Source organism: Protobothrops mucrosquamatus, unplaced genomic scaffold (genome assembly GCF_001527695.2).
Source record: "Protobothrops mucrosquamatus isolate PMUCROS unplaced genomic scaffold, P.Mucros_1.0 scaffold1833, whole genome shotgun sequence".
In the NCBI taxonomy this organism is placed as follows: domain Eukaryota; kingdom Metazoa; phylum Chordata; class Lepidosauria; order Squamata; family Viperidae; genus Protobothrops; species Protobothrops mucrosquamatus.
The window spans coordinates 201381-221999 of NW_015387965.1; the positions used below are offsets into that span (position 1 = coordinate 201381).

A 20619-nucleotide genomic window follows, 5' to 3' on the forward strand; every position below is an offset into this window, starting at 1 on the left:
TGTACCCTCCCGGGCAGCCAGTACCAGCCAGGAGGGGCACGGATCCAGTAAACATGTGGTTGCATTCAGCCTCCCGAGAATCCTGTCCACGTCCTCAGGAGCCACAGAGTCAAACTCCTCCCATATAACCGTCTCAAGACTTACTCCTGACTCCTCCCCCGGGGCCACCCAGTCAGAGTCAAGACCTTCTCGGATCCGATGTTGCTGAGTCATCAAATAAACCCCAAGTTATGGGTATGTTACATGGACGACACCTTCATGATAATTGAGCACAACCAGGTCAACCAAACCTACCAATGAATCAACAACATCTTTGCAGACATCTGATTTACAATAGAAACCGAGAATAACAACGAACTGCCATTTCTGGACATCCTTGTAACCAGAACCATCAATGGCCAACTTCTAATATCTATATATAGCAGGGGTCTTCAAACTTGGCCCTTTTGTGACTTGTGGACTTCAACTCCCATAATTCCTCAGCCAGCGTGGTGTACAGGAAGGCAACACATACAAATCAAATCCTCAACTTCCACAGCAATCACCTCAAATGTCTCAAACAAAGCTGCATCAGAACACTGTTCATGAGAGCAGAATCCCATTGCAACACCACAGAAGCCAGATCAGCAAAACAAAAACACTTATACAAAGTCTTCAAGAGAAATGGATACCCATGAAATTTCATCCAGAGATCGCTACACACAAACAATACAAACACCCAAAGCAACGCAACAACTACAACAGAAACAACAATGACCAGACAAATCACAATTCCCTACCTATAGAATATTTCAGAGATGACAGCAAGACTACTATGCCAACAGAGTAGCCCACAAACCAGCCTCAACTCTCAGACGGACCCTGTCAAAACCTAAGGAGCAGACAGAAACAAACCAAAGATCAGGCATCATATATCGAATACAGTGCAGCTACTGTGAAAAGAACTATGTGCGCCAAACAGGAAAAAAGCTACCTACTAGACTGCACAAACACTTCGTGGCTATCAAAAGACATGATCCACTATCCCTCATCTCCATCCACAAAGACTCAGAAGGACACAAGTTTGATCTAACTGGGACCACAGTTGTAACCCAAACAAAATCAAGGGGAGAAAGAGAATTCCTTGAAGCCTAGTTCTCCACCAATAAGTCAATAAACAAACACATTGACATGGACCCAATCTACCAACCACTGAGAACGAAAGAACTACTTCAACCGCAATCCCGAAGGCATGATTTAAAATGGAACAAACAGGCACCCCACCACACAGCAACAAAAATCACAAGCCCCTACAAGAAACCGGACCACGTCTCAACAACAACAGCCAGCCAGCCAAACAACCCGAAACCAGACCATGACTCAGAGGCAACCAAACAAACAAACACCATTTGCATCACACAGACGATATTTAAACACCAAAGACTATGTGGTCCAGCAACAACAACCAGCCAACCAAACAGCCCAAAACCAGACCATGACTCAGCAACATCCGGACAAATAACAACCACACCAATTTAAGGCCAGTCCTCTGACAGACAAGCACAATTCAAAGCACGTTGAAGATGTCCTCCCGAATGGAGACGAAACGTTTACAGCCAAATTGCCAAGCTCAGAGATAAAACCAACAGCCCAAACGTGGATATCTTAAAAATCTTGTATCTTATGATTAATGATTGTAAATATGATTTATTATCTATGACCTATCACTTTGTTTTATGTGTGTACACTGAGAGCTTCCTTGTATATCCAATCACACTTGGCCAATGAAGAATTCTATTGCTATTTCTATATTTCTATTATTCTATTTTATTCTCATTGGAGCAGTCCTGGTTAGAACTTATACAGAAGTTGACCAAGAAATCCCAGAACTGAAAGCTGGATTGGAATGCAGTGGAAAGCCACTGGTTTATTGTTGCAGAGAAGACTGTATGGACCTTGTACATGGATTCACCAGAAGTCAACTAGAAGGAGTCTTTTGCATATTTGCTTTTTTCTGAAGTTTTGATGATAGAATGTGGTAGCATTCTCATAATGTGAAGAGAAGGATGGCAGTCCCAGAAGACATAATCTTCTATGGTTTGTGGTGGCAGACAATGGTTACTACTCAATTACTTTCTCTGGGTAAAATTGATTTGGGACTTTTACCCTATTCCTGGAATTCTGTTCAGAATTTCTCTACTATGCATAACCTAACATTGCATGCCACCCAGAATCTGTTGCTTCCACTTTCTGTTCTGGTAAGAAATGACATCTTGATGGACACACTAGCTATGAAAATTAGTTTCTTGGGAGATAGTTTGCCCAGCACCACATATCTTTTTGTATCATAGTTTTCCCATATATATGGCCCTATTTGAAAGTTATGTTAGTGAAAGAAAGCACTAGGATTGATGTACACCAGCTTTCCAGGCTGGGAAGTATTCAGGCCTGTCTTGTATGAACAGAGAATAAGAATTGAATGTGATGGTGAGATTTGTTCCATAGAAGGAGCTCAATTTCCTTCTGTTGTGACTCCTCAAATGATATAGTCTTCCTTACCAAACTATAAGTGACTTTTTCCTCATCCCCTCCACATTGTAAGCAATTGTCTCACACTTTTCTAATTGCTGTTGTTTTAACCATCTTTCAGGTTTATCTAGTTGGAATTTAGCTTGTTACTTAGTTTGTTTTAAAGGTTTGGGAGGAGAGCATCTCCAGGAGAAGGTGGAAAGAAGTGTCATGATGTCACAAGGACAAGCCAGTCTAAAAGGCTTTCTTCTAAATTGGTTGCGACATCAGAGATTACAGATCTAACTAAGAAAGAAAAGGGGCATGTGAAAGTGTGTATTTAATGGTACTTAGACCAATTGGTTTGTGTATGTGAGTGTTATTGGATGCCCCCTGGACTTTAGCAAAACAAGATTTCTGTGGGCAGCCATTGTGGCTTTTTTTCCTCAAAGGAGAGAGTTTAGAAACCTCTCACAACATAATTGGGTTGGATCTGGCAATGTGAAAGAAGTGTATTATGAGCATCCCAAAAAATAAAAAAGAACCCCTAAATGGAAAGAAAACCCTTGAAGCTTGTGTTCTGCCTGGTGGGGTGGAGAAAGGCCAAGTGAAGCTGCAATCTAATTTTGGAGTGGTGTTATTACAGGTCACAGAGTCATTTCACTGGCCAGTCACACACAGAAATTCCAAAAGAACAGGTCACATGGTGGCACAGTGCGCTGAGGAGGCTTACGCGAGTGTCGATTTATTTTTTAATTTGGCCAAGAGCCCTACATTACTTTGTGTCTTCCTTACAAAACAAAACAAAGCAATGATTCTAGCTTTCCCTTTCCTGTAACACCACCCCCACCCTGTGGCATTGCCCAGTTATCTGGATCGATGTGTTGCAGTATAGGGTGATCAACGCTGTTCTTCATAGTTTCACTTGTATTATTTCTGTATGGAAAAATCTCATCAGCAGCAGCTTATGTCCTGGGGGGGAGCGGGGGGGGGGAGAATTAGACCACACAGTCCTCATCTATCTTTTATTTCCCTACAATTTCCCTGTTCCCCGGCTGCTTCTGTTTTCATATACAGTGTGCCAAAGACTGCTAACTATAGTTGTCTAAATTGTGGCTATGGAGGATACAGACAAAATCCTAGGTGCTATAAGGCAGAATGCTGATGTCTAGAAACCTGACCTATTTATACATTTATGAAGATAGTTGTCTTATTCCAGAAGTGCACCATATTTTCAGACAAGGGCTAGACTTCATTCTTTGTATGCTGTGTCAGTGCCTGTATCTAAATATGGACAGAGGCTGAATTTAAATTATATTGCATTCATTAAATAATATAAATATGTGCCCCCAGATGTTTAATAATTTCCTTTTCTTTGACATTAAAATTACTGTTTGGTGCCAACCTGTCAAATACTCCAACGGCTGGAGGATCACTTAATGAGACTAGGTCTCAAGTTATGCATTCCTTCTTTTTACAGAGTCAGGTTATTGATCCTTCTAGACAAGTGTTTTCTGCTCTTCTGGCAGTTGATGCCAAGTCCTCCAACTGCTTTAATTTCTGCAAAATGAGTGGCCAATGTAATGTATATGAGATGCTATGTATGACCTCAGATGGAATGGGATGAAGGCATGCTCCATCCTTGCTCTGTTTGACTTCTTGGTGATTTGCAGTAATATCAAATGATCGTAGAATCCTTCTAGAACTTGGGAGTGAGAGGTATGCTTTTGCACTGGTTCTCATTCCTTGGGATCCATTCCAGTTGGTGTTGATTGAAGTAATAATTGGAGTAATAATTGGAGTGGAAAGGTCTAGTCCATGCTTTGTGGTTGTCTCAAGGCTTGATGTACACCACCTCCTATTTAACATCCACATGAAGATGCTTATTTTACAGCATGCTTATTTTACAGCATGCGTTGAGATATCAGAAATATGTGGATAATACTTAGTTGTACATCAAGAATGCCATTGAAGTTCTGTCCTGATGTCAGGAAGCTATGGGGGGACTGGATGGGGAACAACAGGTTCAGCTCAACTAATCTGAGGGCTTTGGCTTTTAGGACTTCCTGCTGTAGTGATTTTCCCATCATTAATTCTGGGTGCAGTACATTTCCCCAAAGAGAATTAAGGTACAGTTTGGGAATCCTTCTGGACTTACAGTTCCTATTTGAGGAGTAGGTTTTTGTAAAATTACCTGTAATATGCCAATTGCATCCTTAACTGGACTGGGACTGCTTTTGGTTTCCTCCCAAATGGATTAGTGCAATGTGCTCTACATGGGATTCCACTTAAAGAATATCCAGAAGCTGCAATTGGTCCAGACTACAGTGGCACAGGCAATTATGGGGGTGCCCTTACTTCATGAGTTACCTGGACTCCCAAGAAGCATCTGAGCGCAATACACAGTCCTGGTGCTAACTACAAAGTCCTTCATGGGATGGGAGCAGGATATTCAATTACTCTTACTCTCTGAATCCCACCAATTAAAGAATACCGATTACTGTCACCTGCAAAGTATGTCTCTTGTGCCATGGTGCTGCTCTTTGGAATACCCTACCACAGTGATGGCAAACCTTTTAGAGACTGAGTGCCCAAACTGCAACCTAAAACCCACTTATTTATCACCGGGTGCCAGGTGGCCGTGGCCCACTGGGTGGGCATGGCTGTGTTGGTCATGGCAGACTGGGTGGGTGTGGCCAAGATGGGTGTGATCACCTCGATGTTGCTTGTGGGAATGCCTGTGGGGGCCGAGCAGGGTTGGGGGAGATCCAGGGGTCTCTGGCAGGTGGGGCGGTGGGCAGGAGGCTCGTCCTGCGGGGTGAGGCAAGGCAAGGCGAGGCAGGGTGGGGGTGCCATTATTGCGAGGCAGGGGCCGGGCGGCTGCTGCCTGACACCATCGGCCCCCACACAGAGAGGCCAGCAAGTGCATAGGTGCTGGGATGCATCCGGCCACATGGGACCTCAGCAAGTTAGCGGGCAGCTGGTTGAAGAGGGATGGTTGCCATCTCTGGGGCATGGCACGTGTGCCCACAGAGAGAGTTCTGAGTGCCACCTCTGGCACGCGTGCCATAGGTTCGTCACCACTGCCCTACCATCTGATATTACTGCTGGCTTTCCAGCAGTAATGCTGGAAAATGCTTAAGATCTGGCTATTTTCGCAGGCATGGGGATTAGGAAGGTAGTGAAGCCTGTGAGATTTTATAAATGTTGTTGAGGAATTGTCTTCAGCATTCATTTTTTGCTTTTTATTATGTGTTTTTATCAGTTGTGTTATTTATATTGGTTTTTAAATTATGTTTACCACCTAAAGTTGCCTTGGGAAGCAGGCGGCTCTATAAATCTAAATAAAGGAAAACCGAAATAAATATATATTATTGAGTATCCCCAGTTTTGCTCACCACAGGGGTTCTTGCATTATTCTCTGGCAGTCCCTGGGAGAGAAAATCAGCCTTGCTCTCCAGCACAGAGAGATAATCATACCCTTCTCTAATGGTGAGTTTCTGGTCCTTCCATGACAGGAGACTAGAGCCTTTTCCTCAAGAATATAGATTATACCCTTTACCCAAGAATGTAGGCTTGGCCAGCTCATTTGACAGCCTCAGGTAAATCATTCTATTCTTATTGACAACTAATGTTGCATTTCAGTTGCTTTTAACCCCCTTTAATGTCTTCTATTTGACTGTGGACTAAGATGATGTATTTAGTCAGGACTGGTCATATTTGCAAAAGCAGCTCTGCAGAATATTTCTCCCAACTCCGTGTTCTTTTGTTTGAGTGGAAGCAATGGCTTCTCAAAATGTCAAGAGGAGGTCTTTACCATGATCAGCTACCTGCTTCTTTTAAAGGCCTACAATGCCAGACTGAACCTGGACTTCAGCTTCTCTTTTGTAAGTTCTGCATTACAACAAACGACTCTCATTCCAGTAGGGTAAATTGCACATTGTAACTACTTCATTAGCCTCACGATCATGCCTGTCTGCCTCCGTTAAGGACACCACTTTTCCCAATGTGTAAGACATGCGTAGGGCGAAATTAGATTGATGTCTGCTTTCCCTCCTCCCTTCAGAGGAGCCATCATTCTTTTCATTTTAAGTGGTACATTTCTTGTTAAACTGCCTTCTCCAAATTGTTTACAAATTTGGAGAAGGCAGTTTAACAAGAAATGTGCTATGCACCTTGGGGATTGGCTATCACATTTAACTATATACTCCACAGTAGTTGGTACAACAGAAATGATGGCATCCCATCGGATGCACCACAACAACCACTTCAGTTGTCTTCAGTAAAAGATTGTATCATAGATGGCACACAACATCTACTGCCTTCTTGGTGCTTGCTGTTCACTGCCATTGCCAGCTCTCTGATGGGATGGGATGCACTGAGAGATAAGATAAGACACAGTCCAGTTGGCATCCTTAATGGGTGGCTCTTATCAGTCCACTCAGCTCTGGTGAAAATCTACATAGTAATTTTTCTTGGCCCTGTGACAAAAGCTGTATGTATATTGGAAAACAGTGACAGTGCTATCAGATCCCCTCTACCTTCCTTGAATTATATATCAGTGTTTATACTCAGGTAGTGTGACTGGAAGAAGCATTTCAGAGAAGAAATGTTGATGTTCTTCTAATCGGGCCAATGGACTAACTCACTGTTTATTGCTTGCTTTTATTGAAGAACACCTAACATCCAATTTATTGGGTTTCTTTTCCTTTGGGTGGGGGGTGTTGAATTTGTCATGTTCTACTTTAAATGGAGTCCCATATGAGTACTGTTGTGACATAATTGTGCTATTCTGCATATGTTCTGAACCCTTCTAGGCATACATCTGGTTATTTGCATCCTTCCTGGCTTAAAAAGTTATTTAAATGTAGTTAAGATGTAAAAAAAAAGACAGCATTTCAAACTATGTTGTCAAATAGAAAACCAGGGTGTAATAGATCAGCAATTTATTTCCTAACAACTGAAGCTCTTAAATGCACTTTCATGACATTGTACTTCTTTTTCTTTGACATATAAGGAAAGTGACTGGCAGAAAGATTTAGTAAATATTTGCTGCTGTGTCATTGTTGAATTTGTATAAAATTTTTATATATAAAATATTATTTTGGTCTATAATTGCTGCTTATTACAAACTGCTGCCTTGTTTATAAATTGCAAAATCACTATGGAATTTTGTGTTCATATGTATGCTGAAACTCCTAGCTGACATCTTTATATTTATTACTCATATACATTTTGACTAAATTGTACCAATCTATTGAAGCTGCTTGTCCACCATCCTTCCTTATGGGAAACATCCAATTCTTTATGTTTGAAAATGAGCAGATTTACTCATAATGGGTTCTATAAGAGTAGCTTGTAGGTTTCTATATTTCTGAGCTGATTTTCCTTCTACGCAGTATTTTTGGATTCTCATTATTCCTATACAGGAAAAGACTTTGTTAGATTGGCTTAGTTCCAGAAGGCTGGACACTTGCTTACCTACTAGCCTCTCCCTAGAGATACATACAATTTTAACCTTTCTGAGCGTTCAGAAGGGCATGAAGACCTGTCCCTTCCCCCAGGCATTGGGACTAGGCTGTTACAGATAGTCCTCAGCTTTTATGTTGCTCTTTCAAATTTGACTTCTAAAAGAACATTTAAACCAGGGAGTTGTCAGGCACAAATAACCAGGACCATTTGTTGAATTCCCAGCATAGAAGAGTTTATTATTGCTACCTCTAATACAAGAATCTTGTCAACTAATAGTCAAAGCTAAATTGGCACTAGATAAGGGTCAATGGAATTCATGGAGGGGGGGGGCTAGACTTAGATCTCTTGTAGCAACATAACAACTCCAAACTAGTACCACTTTTAACCCCGCCTTCCAGCTCAGCTTACTCTTCTCCTGCAAGAGCATACATGCCCCAATATTTGTTCATTCCATGTTAAAGCTGCAATATCAGCAGGAGGGGAAGGTGTGGTGGGGATAGGGCATATAGAATACCTGGTTGATGCCTTATCATCTTTAAAAGTAAGTTAATTCATGTTTCTGGGATTTCTAGAAGAAGGAAAGATAGGTCAATTATGTTCTGTGTGGGTTTGTATTGTTTTATTTTTATTTATTATTTTTTCTGATAACTGATCAAATTTATTTGATATTCAGATGTGCAGGTAAACAGTTTTTATTATCTTTTGGGGTTTTTTTGTTTATTTTAAGGATGTTTGAACCTTAAACCTTAGACCAGCTCTGGGAAAAGATTATTGTGAATCTCAGCTGAGATGTAGAGAATTGGCCAAAAATTAGACAGCCCTTACAAAGTTGTACTACTATAACACTACCCATAAGGCTGTCTGGAAGTTTCCTTTTGTATAGCCTTCCAGAGACTTTGGATTGCAGTAGGATAGAAAAATGAAAAATATATAAGAAGCAGCAAGTTGTGCAAATCACTTGGGCACGGAGTAGAGTGTCAAAATGAAGTGTCTCTGAACAGTACAGCTGCTTTGAAGCTCTTTTCTTCTAATCATGTGAACATGTGTCCATGTGAACAAAAAGTCACTTCATTGGCCCCAGTCCTGTTAGATGTGTATGCTCTGCGTACTTGATGATTTTGAACTGGCCATACCTTGGCAATTCAAGTAGCAGCTTTGAAGAATCCTCTTGGACAAGCTGTCCAAAGAAACATATTTTTACATATGAACAGCCTGTACTCTAGTGGTATTAGTGGTATTCCATGTGCCTTTCCAGTTTGGAAGCCATGAAGGACAGATATGGGAATAAACCTTTTCTGAATCAAGAAATTCATTATCACAAGAAAGCTGTATTCACATGGCACACTTAACAAGCTCAATTAATGTTGTTGGGGCATATTTGCACCACATGATAAACTTGGTACCCTTAGACAAGGGTATTACTGTGTCATAGAAATCCTGCTTGTATGTATTGCACAAGGTTGTACAAACCCAGAAATGGATGAATTCCATAATCAGCTTAAATATGTGTGAATGCAACCCCTATCTAGCAAAACTCACATTTTATGGGTTTAAAGAACTTTGTCTAAACTCTTTTTATTTCTGCTTCCTGGTTTTCTTCAGGAGTTTGTTATTTAAAAATTCCTGTCTGGTTTTTATTAGCTGCTTCAAAGGCTCTTTTAATTCCAGATATGGGTATCAAGCAGCCATAAACACATTTCTCAGAAGGAAAATTAGGAATGCATTTATAAGAAATAGGCAATACTATAGAAAGAGAAACTACACAAATCTTAAGATAGTTTTGTACTCATTTTATTTCTAATTTAAAGGGAAAAACAATTCTGTTTTTCACTGCATTCATAATTTCTGCTTTACATATAAATTATAAGTCATGGAATAAACTGAAATGGTTGAATTCAATAGGATGAGTCCAAACTAAACACATTACAAAATGTGATCTGTGAACCTAGATTGAAAAAAAAAAGCTGATTCAATATAACAGCAAAATTTGGAATTGTTTAGTAGGGGTGTCAAACTGCTGGCCTGCATCATGCCAGTTGCATCATATGGAGGCCACATCCACCCCAGCTCCGGCAATGCAAAAAAAGTCACGATACATCGCGACACGTGAGGTGCTGAGTTTGACACCCGTGGTTTAGAGGGACCAAGATGATAATGGATCTGGAAGGGAAAACCTTTGAGGAATAAATGGAATCATTGGTTATGTTTAGTATCAAAAAGAGAAGACTATAGTAGAGAGACATGATAAGCATTATAAAGAGTTTATGGCTTTCATGTAGAAGACAGGGCAGAAAACAGGATAAGAAAGAGCAGATTTAATTTACAAGGAAATTATTTTGGTTTGTACTGAAAAATGTCCTAACTGTAAGAGCTTTCGACAATGAAACAGAAGTGCCTTGAGGGATGGTGACCTTGTCTTCAGAGATGTTTAAAAGCAGGTTGGATGAGTACCTGCCAGAGATGTTATAGCAGTACATTTCTGCTGTGGCCAAAGTCTAGGTGTTCTCCAAAATGACTTCCACCCCTTTCATTCCATAATTCCATGATATACCAAGCTCTACATCTTATGCCTTTTAATATGATGAATACCATAATTTTAGATTAGGACATATAAAGATACCACTGATAGGCTGAAGTTATAATGTACATCTTTATCATTTTTTGGCTTTACTTAATAATGATCTCTCATTGTGTTTGGTAGTCAAGGTATAGTAGGATTCCTGTTAAGGTTGACTAATCCTTGGCATTTATTTATGAATTTATGTATAGTTTCTCTGCCCAGTGAAAATGATTTTAGATATCTTACAAAAATTAATAATTACCAATAATAAAATTTAGTCATCAATTAAAATTACAAAATCCAACAACAGAAGGAGCAAACTATAGGAAGTCAGCTTCAACTTCAAAGATACAACATTATAAACTCTTTATGAAAAAATCAAATGTGTTGCTGTTATTGTATGTAATAGGAGACTGGAAAAATGACTTTTGAAAATATGAGACAGACTGTTTAAAGGTAGGCAGTTTCAAAGTAACACTGACCTAATCAGAATAATCATAAAAAGCAGCAAATATTATAACACAATGTATGCAGCAGTGATGGAAAGCCCATTCACCCATTCATAATGTTCCATTTTTTGACCAACTGGAATATCTGACTACTTTACAGCTGCATTATGAAGACTAGGAGATGGAAAGCATTATAAACTGGTATCTAGCCACTCTTCTAAATATTAGATGGAATTGCCTTCAATTTAATCAAGAAAAGGGCTCGCATACTAAGAGCTATAACCAGTAATACAAAAATATTCCCCCTTCTCCATATAAACAATAATTATCTAAAGGTTACCTTTTAATGAAGTTCCTGATTAGCCACAAAATGTTTTTCTTTCTCTCTCAGTTAGTTGTGATTTGTATAAATGAAACATAAGCTGCCTTGGTGGGTTTGAGCCATCTTGGAGGTGGCAGACGACAGAGAGAAGGGTTGTGGGGTTGAGACACTTCAGGCACACATGTGCCAAAGAATTCATGTCATACTTCTCTATTTTGTTTTCTTTCTTTAATAGTGATTTATCTTTCAGTAAACCTCCACTTAATATATAATCGCTTACAAAGGCAGTACGGTTGTCTGTCTCCGAGCCACACTTCCACCATCTGATTTCAAAACAGGGATGGATAATCATCCTTGTCAATCCAATATTTCATATTTGCAGAATGAATAAACAGACAGGACTGAACATAGGAACTAGAATTATGAATGGCCCTCAGAAAGCAGAAATGGAAATTTGCTTGGATTCTCAACATATTTACCAGGTTAATTTAAATCATTAAAGGAAAAGATGGTTGAGTCAATCTTTTACCTTCTTCAGGTTTTTTAAGACATAAAAGTAAATATTATTCAGTGGAATTCCCAAAAGTAAGTCATTCCAGTTTGGGTTGCTTCTTTCACTGTCAAAATACCTTGATTCATAACTGAATTTTTTTATGTGTTATGTTTTAGAACAGGGGTGTCAAACTGCCGGCCCCTAGGCCGGATGCGTCGTGCCGAAACCGCCCCCACCCTATTTCCGGCAATGGGAAAAAAGTCACGATACGTTGCGACACGTCACGTGACGTGACGTTGCGAGTTTGACACCCCTGTTTTAGAAGGATGCATTTTATAATAATTAAATATATTTTGCTACTTTAGAAATATACCATGATATCTTGCTTAGCTAATAAATAACTTCCTGACAATTCGATATTAGTGGCAAGGTGTATCAGGCTAGCAACCAGCAATTAATTCCATGTTTTAAAAAATCAAACTTATTTCCAGATATGATTTCCTTTCTGTACTAAGTGGAATTCCCCACAGGGCTATCTTTAAATAGAAAAGGGGCCTCAAGGTGTTTGAGTCTGATAATATAATATGATTGTTCTCAAGCAATCTTTGTATAAATACAGATGAAAAGATTTACAAATTCCCACAATGGAAGAATGGATGGTGAAAAGTTAGTGAAACTCGCTGAGAGGGTGAAGCTAACTACTTTGATTAAAGAAAAAACTTTGTGTAACTTCGTTTCTTTGTAGAAATCACTTTTGGGCTTTTTTGCTAGCCGCTGAAAGAACTGCTATATTAATTTTGAGTTTTGAATTGTTTATGATTATAGAACTACTGTGTAATATTGAATTTTGCATCTAAAATTTAATGTATCTTAAATTTGTGAGAATTGAAGAAAATTGGAAATTACTCTTTTTCTGTTTCTTTTTTTCCTTATCCTTTTGCAGCTCCCCTTCCCTATTTTTCCTGCTAAATTCTTTTTTCTTGTTTTTTATAACTTATCTTTTGTAGAAATTTAATAAAGAAATTTAATAAAAAATTAAAAACATTTTTATAAGGTAATGAATAATCATATAATTAACATTTTACTTTTCCATTAAACATATTTTTGTATTTTAAATTAATCTGTTTTCTTCTTCTTTTCTCTCTCCTCTTCATAAATTACAAATTTTAACTGTCCGGCATTCCTGGCACCTGAGCTCAGAAACCACTGTAAGCTTCATTATAAAGGTTATATAGTGCCCAGCTGATCCTGATCTTTCCCCCCATAGAACTATGATCCTTCCTAAGGTTAATGGATAACAGCATGCATAGCCATTTTTGCCAACCTGGTAGCTGCCAAAAGAGATACCAATCTGTTCTCTGCATTAATAATGTATGTAGTCCAGATATGGTGTCTGTAACGCATCTAGTGCCAGCACATCTGGATTTCCCAGGCAACAGGATAGGGGAAGACTAATTTGTAATACGATACGAAGTTACATGTTTTCGTCCCCTGCTCTGAGATATTTGCCTTTCAGCAAGGTAAAGACTTATTGCATAGTACTGGCTTTTGCAGCTGGATTATAAAATGATCAGTCCCTGTCCTTTGCATGTGACCAGGAACATACCACAACTTTTCCTCTGTACCGTATAGGTTGGACTGCAATTTCCACGGTCCCTAAATTACATGACTGGAAAAATAGCCACAAGTAATCAGTTTCATAAAATAACAATAANTTTATAACAGGATACTACTCATTGAATTCTAAGGAGGGTATGATTCTAGTTACAAATTGGTATGAAATGATATGTATTCATGCTAGCCTTTCTGAAACAACGTTGGACACTTCTTCATTTGCAAGAGTAAACATAATGTCTTCCCCAACCACCCTTGAATTTGCTTGGAGATTCTGTGTGATTCAAAAGTTTGCATGCAGTCTAAGTATTGTCCTGCTTTATTGTTGTTTTTATTTTGCATCTTTATTTTCACTGCAGTAGAAGAAAATAAAATATTTGATTATTGATGGTATAAGTGTCAAAAAGCTATTCATAATGTTTTAAGATCTCTTGATTTACTTCTTAGGCTTGGTTCCTGATTTCACAGCTCTCTCTTTCTCTTTCCTCTCCATCCCTCCCTTTTTTTCCCCTGGCACAACAGGAATCATTAACCAGTGGCAGCAGGAATCGAAGGACAAAGTGATTTCTCTGTTGCTCACCCACCTGCCTTTGCTGAAGCCAGGGAATATTGAAGGAAAAGTGGAGTACATGAAGCTTCTTCCAAAAATCCTGGCTCATTCAATTGAACACAACCAACACATAGAGGAGAGCAGGCAACTCCTGTCCTATGCTTTGATCCATCCTGCCACATCCCTGGAGGACAGGAGTGCTCTTGCCATGTGGTTGAACCACTTGGAGGATCGCACATCAGGTATTTTTGGCAGCCAAAACAGGGGCCGGTCTGACTCCGTGGATTATGGGCACTCACATTACTATCACCAAAGACAGAACTCGGATGATAAACTCAACGGCTGGCAGAGCTCTCGGGATTCTGGCATATGTGTGAATGCCTCCAGCTGGCAAGATAAAAACCTGGCGTGTGAGAATGGTCACCTCCCTCTCTATTCCTCCTCCTCTGTTCCTACAACCATCAACACGATTGGAACTGGCACAGGCACAAGTAAGTCGGTAATGTTTTTAAAGGTTGATGCTTTGCACCAGGTATGTCTGCCTCCAGAATTCAATACTGGATACTTCATTTCTAATCCACTCCACTACAACACTGATTAAGAAATTATAGATGCAAAAGAGATAAAAGCAAGAAACTGGAGGGGCAGAAATATTTAATAACTTCAGTGGTAACTTTGATGGGGTTTTGCATATCCACATATCCCTGTAAATAAGATGTAGTAGAAAAAGACAATCAAACAGCAATTGTCTGGCAAAACTGTCTTCTCAGTTCTTTATTAGAACAAACATACGATGCAAAATAAAATCAGTGTAGATAGTCCTCAATTTAAAATCATTCATTTAGCAACTGTTTGGTCACATGATCTAAATTCAGATGCTTGACAACCAGCATGTATAATAGTTTCAGCGTCCCAGAGTCATATGATTGCCATTTGTGATCTTCCCAGCCAGTTTCCAACGAGCAAAGTGAATGGGGAAAACCAGATTCACTTAATGACCACATATTTCACTTAACAACTACAATGATTAACTTATCTGAGGAAAGAATGGTTGTAAATTAGGTGCAACTCACTTAACAATTGCCTTGCTAAGTGATTCTGTTTCCAACTGTGGTCCTAATTCAAAGACTACCTGTAATAAAATGTCTCTGTACCTCTATGGATATCCATCCATGTTCACACGCATATACACTCAGGTACACTATGTTATATCTTCTCCGTTGTCATGCAGGTATTTCCTCTACAGTGAATAAGTTCTAAGAAAGAAGAGGACAATGCAGTAGTTGATTGAGATAAAATGAAAGAATTTAATCAGTAACGTATAATAGCCAGTTGATTTATTATAGCTTCAGTTTTCTCCATGGAGGATTTTTGTACAAGTTTAATGTACAGAACTGATGGTCGTCCAGATGCAACTGAAACAGAACTCAGAACATCCCTCAACACCCGATGATGCTAGAGCATCATCATGCATGTCGGGACCTGGCTGCTCATTTCCGATAATGAGCATTGTCTCTTAACCCTCTGCATCTTTATAACTGATTATGAAACAGTGTAGACGTGAGGATGGCAGGAAGCCAGTTCAGATTTGCATGCGCAAAAGCAGACAGACAAAACATGCAACTGTTACAACAACTATCAACACATTAAAGCAAGTGGCTACCTAAAATAATTTCTTATGGGAAACAATCAGTTTGACTTCTCTGTCCATATTTTGGAAACCCACAATTAAGCAATGGAAATAATTCATAGCTCTTTTTTTTTTGTTCTTTCGCATTCCTTGCTTCCCTTTTTCCTTTTTCCTTGAGGAATATTTTACATATTTTGTTACTTCAGTTCTGCATTTCTAATCAATTTGTTTTACAATTTACTTGTAGAAGAGATGCTTCTTACTGAACAGGCCAGTTTTGTGTAATAGTGTCTGCAGAGGTGAGCAATGATGGGACAGCAGCTACAAACTTGTTGTAGTTGAAGTGAGTTATCTGGACCTCATTCAGTCAGGATTCAGGTATTATATTAGACATAACCTTGGGGAAGGTATGAAAAAACCATCAGAGAATAACTTGAGAAAAGTGTACACAGTTCAGAGATTGAAGCACGTATGAGAGAGAAACTCGAAGTAATCCTGCCTTTGATTTTGTTTATTGTGAAATGTGAAAGAGAGAATAGGCTTTCAAGATTTTGTTCCTATAGTCTATGACAACAATAACATAGCATTCTTGAAATTCATGCTCTGGTCTTGACCCACTTATCTCGAAGAGTTGACAAATGAGAACCAAATTGGTTGCCCTGATCTTGTGACCTGGTTGGGGTATGCCCCTTTTCATCCTGCAAGATTTCTTTGTGATTTTTGGGGTACTCTTAACAGGAATCTTTCTGGACTTTGAGCAGAGGTCAGGAGTCTGTCTGAATGGGTAGTTCAGTTTGGTGATGGGAAAAGGAGGGGCCATCCAGTGAATGGTCATTTGTGGGATGCTACAGGTAAAACCAATCTGTTTAAGTTTAATTTATCCAGAAATGAGATGTTAAAAGTACTTGAGATGTTGAGGTCATAGGAAAAGAGTATAATTCCTTTCGATTTATGCTCCATCTCTGTGGAACAGTTTATTTAATTCTATATCCCATTTATATTGCCCTACAGTTGTCTGCAGATTTTTGGTGGCATACAACATGAAAAACAAAAATAATAAAAATTAAAAATATGAAAGCCAACAGTAAAGAATACACATTTTACCCATGGAGATGAAGATGGTACCATTCTTGATGGTACTTTATAATATGGTTAAAATGTAGCTTGTCTGCAGAACTTTTTAAGAACGGAATTGGTTATGAAAATATGGATGCTGGCTTAGGGTGAGACATTTTATTGTTCTTAGCAATGCATGTTCAGTGTTTTGCAAACCTCTAGAAAATCTTGTAGAGTCATCAACTGTAATAAATACTGTAAATAAATAAAATAGGTAGTCCTCGATGTACAACCATAATTGAGCCCAGAATTTCTGTTGTTAAGTGAGACATTTGCTAAGTGAGTTTTGCCCCATTTTACGACTTTTCTTGCCACTGTTGTTAAGTGAATTATTGCAGTTGTTAAATTAGTAACCCAGTTGTTAAGTGAATTGGGCTTTCTCATTGACCTTGCTTGTCAAAAGGTTGCAAAGGTTGATCACATGACCCTGGGACGCCGCAACTGTCATAAACATGAACCAGTTGCCAAGCATCTGAATTTTGATCACATGACCATGGGGATACTGCAATGGTCATAAAGTGTGAAAAATGGTCATGTCACTTTCTTCAATGCCATTGTAACTTTGAACAGTTACTAAACAAACTGTTGTAAATCGAGGACTGCCAATATTCTAACATTCTTAATTCAATCTACACCTTCACTTGCCTCCATACATTCAACCATTGCTTAAGACCAGACACTTCATTCAGATCTCTTGCACTCATCACTTTTCTCTCATCGTTTCACCGATACACAATACCACCTATATTTCTTTCATTTCATTTCATCCATCCATTACCATTCTCTTTTGCTTGCTTTTTCAGGGTTGCAGCTGTTTTTCTTAGTCTGTACGCCATTCAGAGTCAGTGTTGAGTTGGGCAGCCTTATGAACCTACTAGAGGAAGGCTGCCCATATCTATTGCACATGCTTTTTGAAGTGCCGTGAAGCCTTTTCAATGGGCAGGTTCTCAACCAGGTGAGCCTGACCCACTAAAGGCAGATGTGGCTTCCTTCGAGCATCGTCTGCTTCTCATTGGGTGCTCCTTTCTGAGTCAGTCTCCGCTTGGTGCACAATGTTCCATTCAGCTACACTGCTGGCATGAAGCACCCTTTCCCACCGAAAGAGCTGCTATGTAATACTTTTTTTCCTTTGGCCTGAATGTTCTCTCCATGTCGTTCCTGCACAAATAGCCCTTGTCCCAGGCCAAGATACTTCCTGACTTGCTACAATGAGGGCGTTCTGCTCTCACCAGGAGCACAGCTTGGTCTGCCTAACACGTCTCTCTTGTTCAACAAGAGGTTTGTGGAATTTCTCCCCTGCTGGAAAATTTATAAAGTGGGATTTTAAATACAACACATACATTTAGAATCTGCAGATTGTGTATCCACATGGCGTATAGATGCATGCTTTTGAAAGGCAGGGGTTTTTTTTTAGAAGTTAACAGTCTAAATTTAACATTTTTACTTAAAGAAGTGTTAACAGTCTTTCACTTGCACATATAAAATGAAAACATACAGAGATCTGCCGTCAGATGAACACCTGGACTTGATTTACTTGTTTGTTTTTTGCAATCCCCAGAAAGTTCTCAAGATTATGATGCTAAAATTCTATGCCAACCGCCTACCTGCCTGAGTTCAATTTTCTTCTTCTTTAAAATCAGCAGTAAAACAGCAAGTGAAGCTGCAATAAACTCAACACATCATTTTTTCTAAAGAAACTCCAAAATTCCTTCCCCCTTCCCCCTCCCCCCCCCTGCAATCCCCTGGTCCAAAAGAAACCATAAAAGGTATGGCTCCTGCTGTATAAATAATGCCTATTTAGAGGGAGTCAGATTTCATCTAATGTATAACCTACAGATCTTACTGTACAGTATTTCCTTCACCAGTAGCCATGATGGCCAAGGCTCCTGGGAGATGTAGTATCCTGTGAACTGCTCTGGTTTTAGGTCAGGCTAAAATCAAAAAGTCTAATATTTATTTGTAAGTAAACTTTCCATCCTGTTCTTGAGTCTAAATACTGTCAGATGAGCTAACAGTTAAAAAAAAAACAGTAATATCAACGTAGTAAAACAATCAGGTATGAAACTCTGAGACAGAATCACATATTAAAATATCCAGATATTAAACAACAATTCCCCAAACAGTGGTCTAATATTCATCCATCCATCCATCCATCCTATATATATCCCATCTCTAAAGCTCTAGATAATTAAGTATAAAAATAATAATAGGTCTCACAAAATAATAAATTCCTTCACCATACAGAATGCATTATGGTACTCAAGCAGGAAGTAATTAAGCATGAATGTCTGTGAGCAGGATCCCAGTTCAGGAATTGCCCGTAGTGGCACACAGGATCTCCCTGTGGAAATACTCATACTTGCTACTTGTTCAGCAAACAGGAGCTGTGTATTCAGGAGGACCCTCAAATTGGGAATCATCTGAATAGGAGACTACAATTTAGTTCCAGATCAAATGTGAGATTTTTTTGAAATTAGTTGGCCCACAAACATAAATGCCTTCCATCTTGGGAAGATTCATTTCAAGTGTCTTCCTTCCCATCCCAATCCTGGCAATTTCCAGGCACCAATTCAGCATTGTAATATTAGCACTATGTCCTCTTTTAGTCCATGTCTGGGAGATAGAAGATAGATAGAAGGTAGGTAGGTAGGTAGGTAGGTAGGTAGGTAGGTAGGTAGGTAGGTAGATAGATAGATAGATAGATAGATAGATAGATAGATAGATAGATAGATAGATAGATAGATAGATAGATAGATAGATAGATAGAACAAATGTCAGACCCATGCAAATGCATAACCTCACCTAGTAATTTTATGTAAATATTAAAAAGTAGTGGAAAGGGTAAAGAGTTCCAAGGGAATCTACAAAGTAGAGATTTCTGGGCAGATCTTTCCTTTCTTCCCAACTGGGGCCACTCCTTGAGGAAGGAGAACCACTGAAAAACAGTGCCCCTATTCTAATACCTTGAAGGTGATCCAGAAGAATACCATGGTAGCTAGAATCTAAAACTACTAGGAGATCAAGGAAGACCAAGAAAGTTGTAATCCTCTAAACTCGGTCTTTCCACAGGTCATCCTTAAGACTATAGCTCCCATTATTTCCCACGGACCCCTCTGGAATCCATCAGGTAAAGGGGGAAGGTACTCAAATGTTTTAAATAAGGGCATAGTAAGTAAGCAACTTCAGCTATGTTTATTTTGCCTTTGGGATTTTTTCCAAATTTATCAATGATTTCTCTGGGAGGAAACACTAGTTGAAAACAAATGTTGAAAGACAGTTTACTTAACCAGACTTTTCAGAGCAGAGCCCCAAAGGAGAGATGGTTGAGCTTTAGAGGGTATGTTTTAGGTCACACAGGGCAATGATAGATTCAGAAAGCTTTACAAATATTGTCAACGTGTTTTATAATAATAATATATAGTAAAGCAGAGTGAATAATTGCAATCTTGCAGCAGCTACCTTTTTAAAAAACTAGATCTCTAAGATTTATTTTTGGAACCAAGTACACAATTTTATTTCATAATAGAAATAATAATAGTTTCTCTCATATGTATTTATCCCATCCCATAAATTCATGGTTATTGACCAATTAATACCACAGTTAAAGAATACAAAGGCTAGAAAATAAGAAATCAGCACAAAGCTAGTAGCGACCAACAATTAAAATTATTGCTATAATTCCGGGCAGTATTATTAAGTCATTAGGAATGGAAGAAGTTATTGATATGCTATGATCACCAAAAAGTGTGCCTTTTCCATATTCCTGTTGCAAGTTGTCCCTCATCATTCTCCACTTTAAGTCCAATTTGCAGGAGAAGACATACAATTTGCTTGACAGTCACATTAGTGGGCAATGAATAATCTCAAGCTTCATCAGAATGCATCAGAAATGCCACATTATGAAATATTTTTATCTGAACAATCTC

The 20619-nt window shown here is 38.9% G+C and overlaps 1 protein-coding gene across 1 annotated transcript in view; it reads left to right on the top strand.

Moving 5' to 3' along the window:
- SAMD4A (sterile alpha motif domain containing 4A) overlaps positions 1 to 20619 on the top strand; it is a gene marked incomplete at its 3' end in the record, with an annotated part of 126566 nt that overhangs the window by 73063 nt on the left and 32884 nt on the right. Inside the window, exon 2 of the mRNA XM_015823310.1 lies at positions 13920 to 14438. Within this exon, the coding sequence (XP_015678796.1) occupies positions 13920 to 14438 (519 nt within the window). The remainder of the gene's footprint in view (positions 1 to 13919; positions 14439 to 20619) is intronic.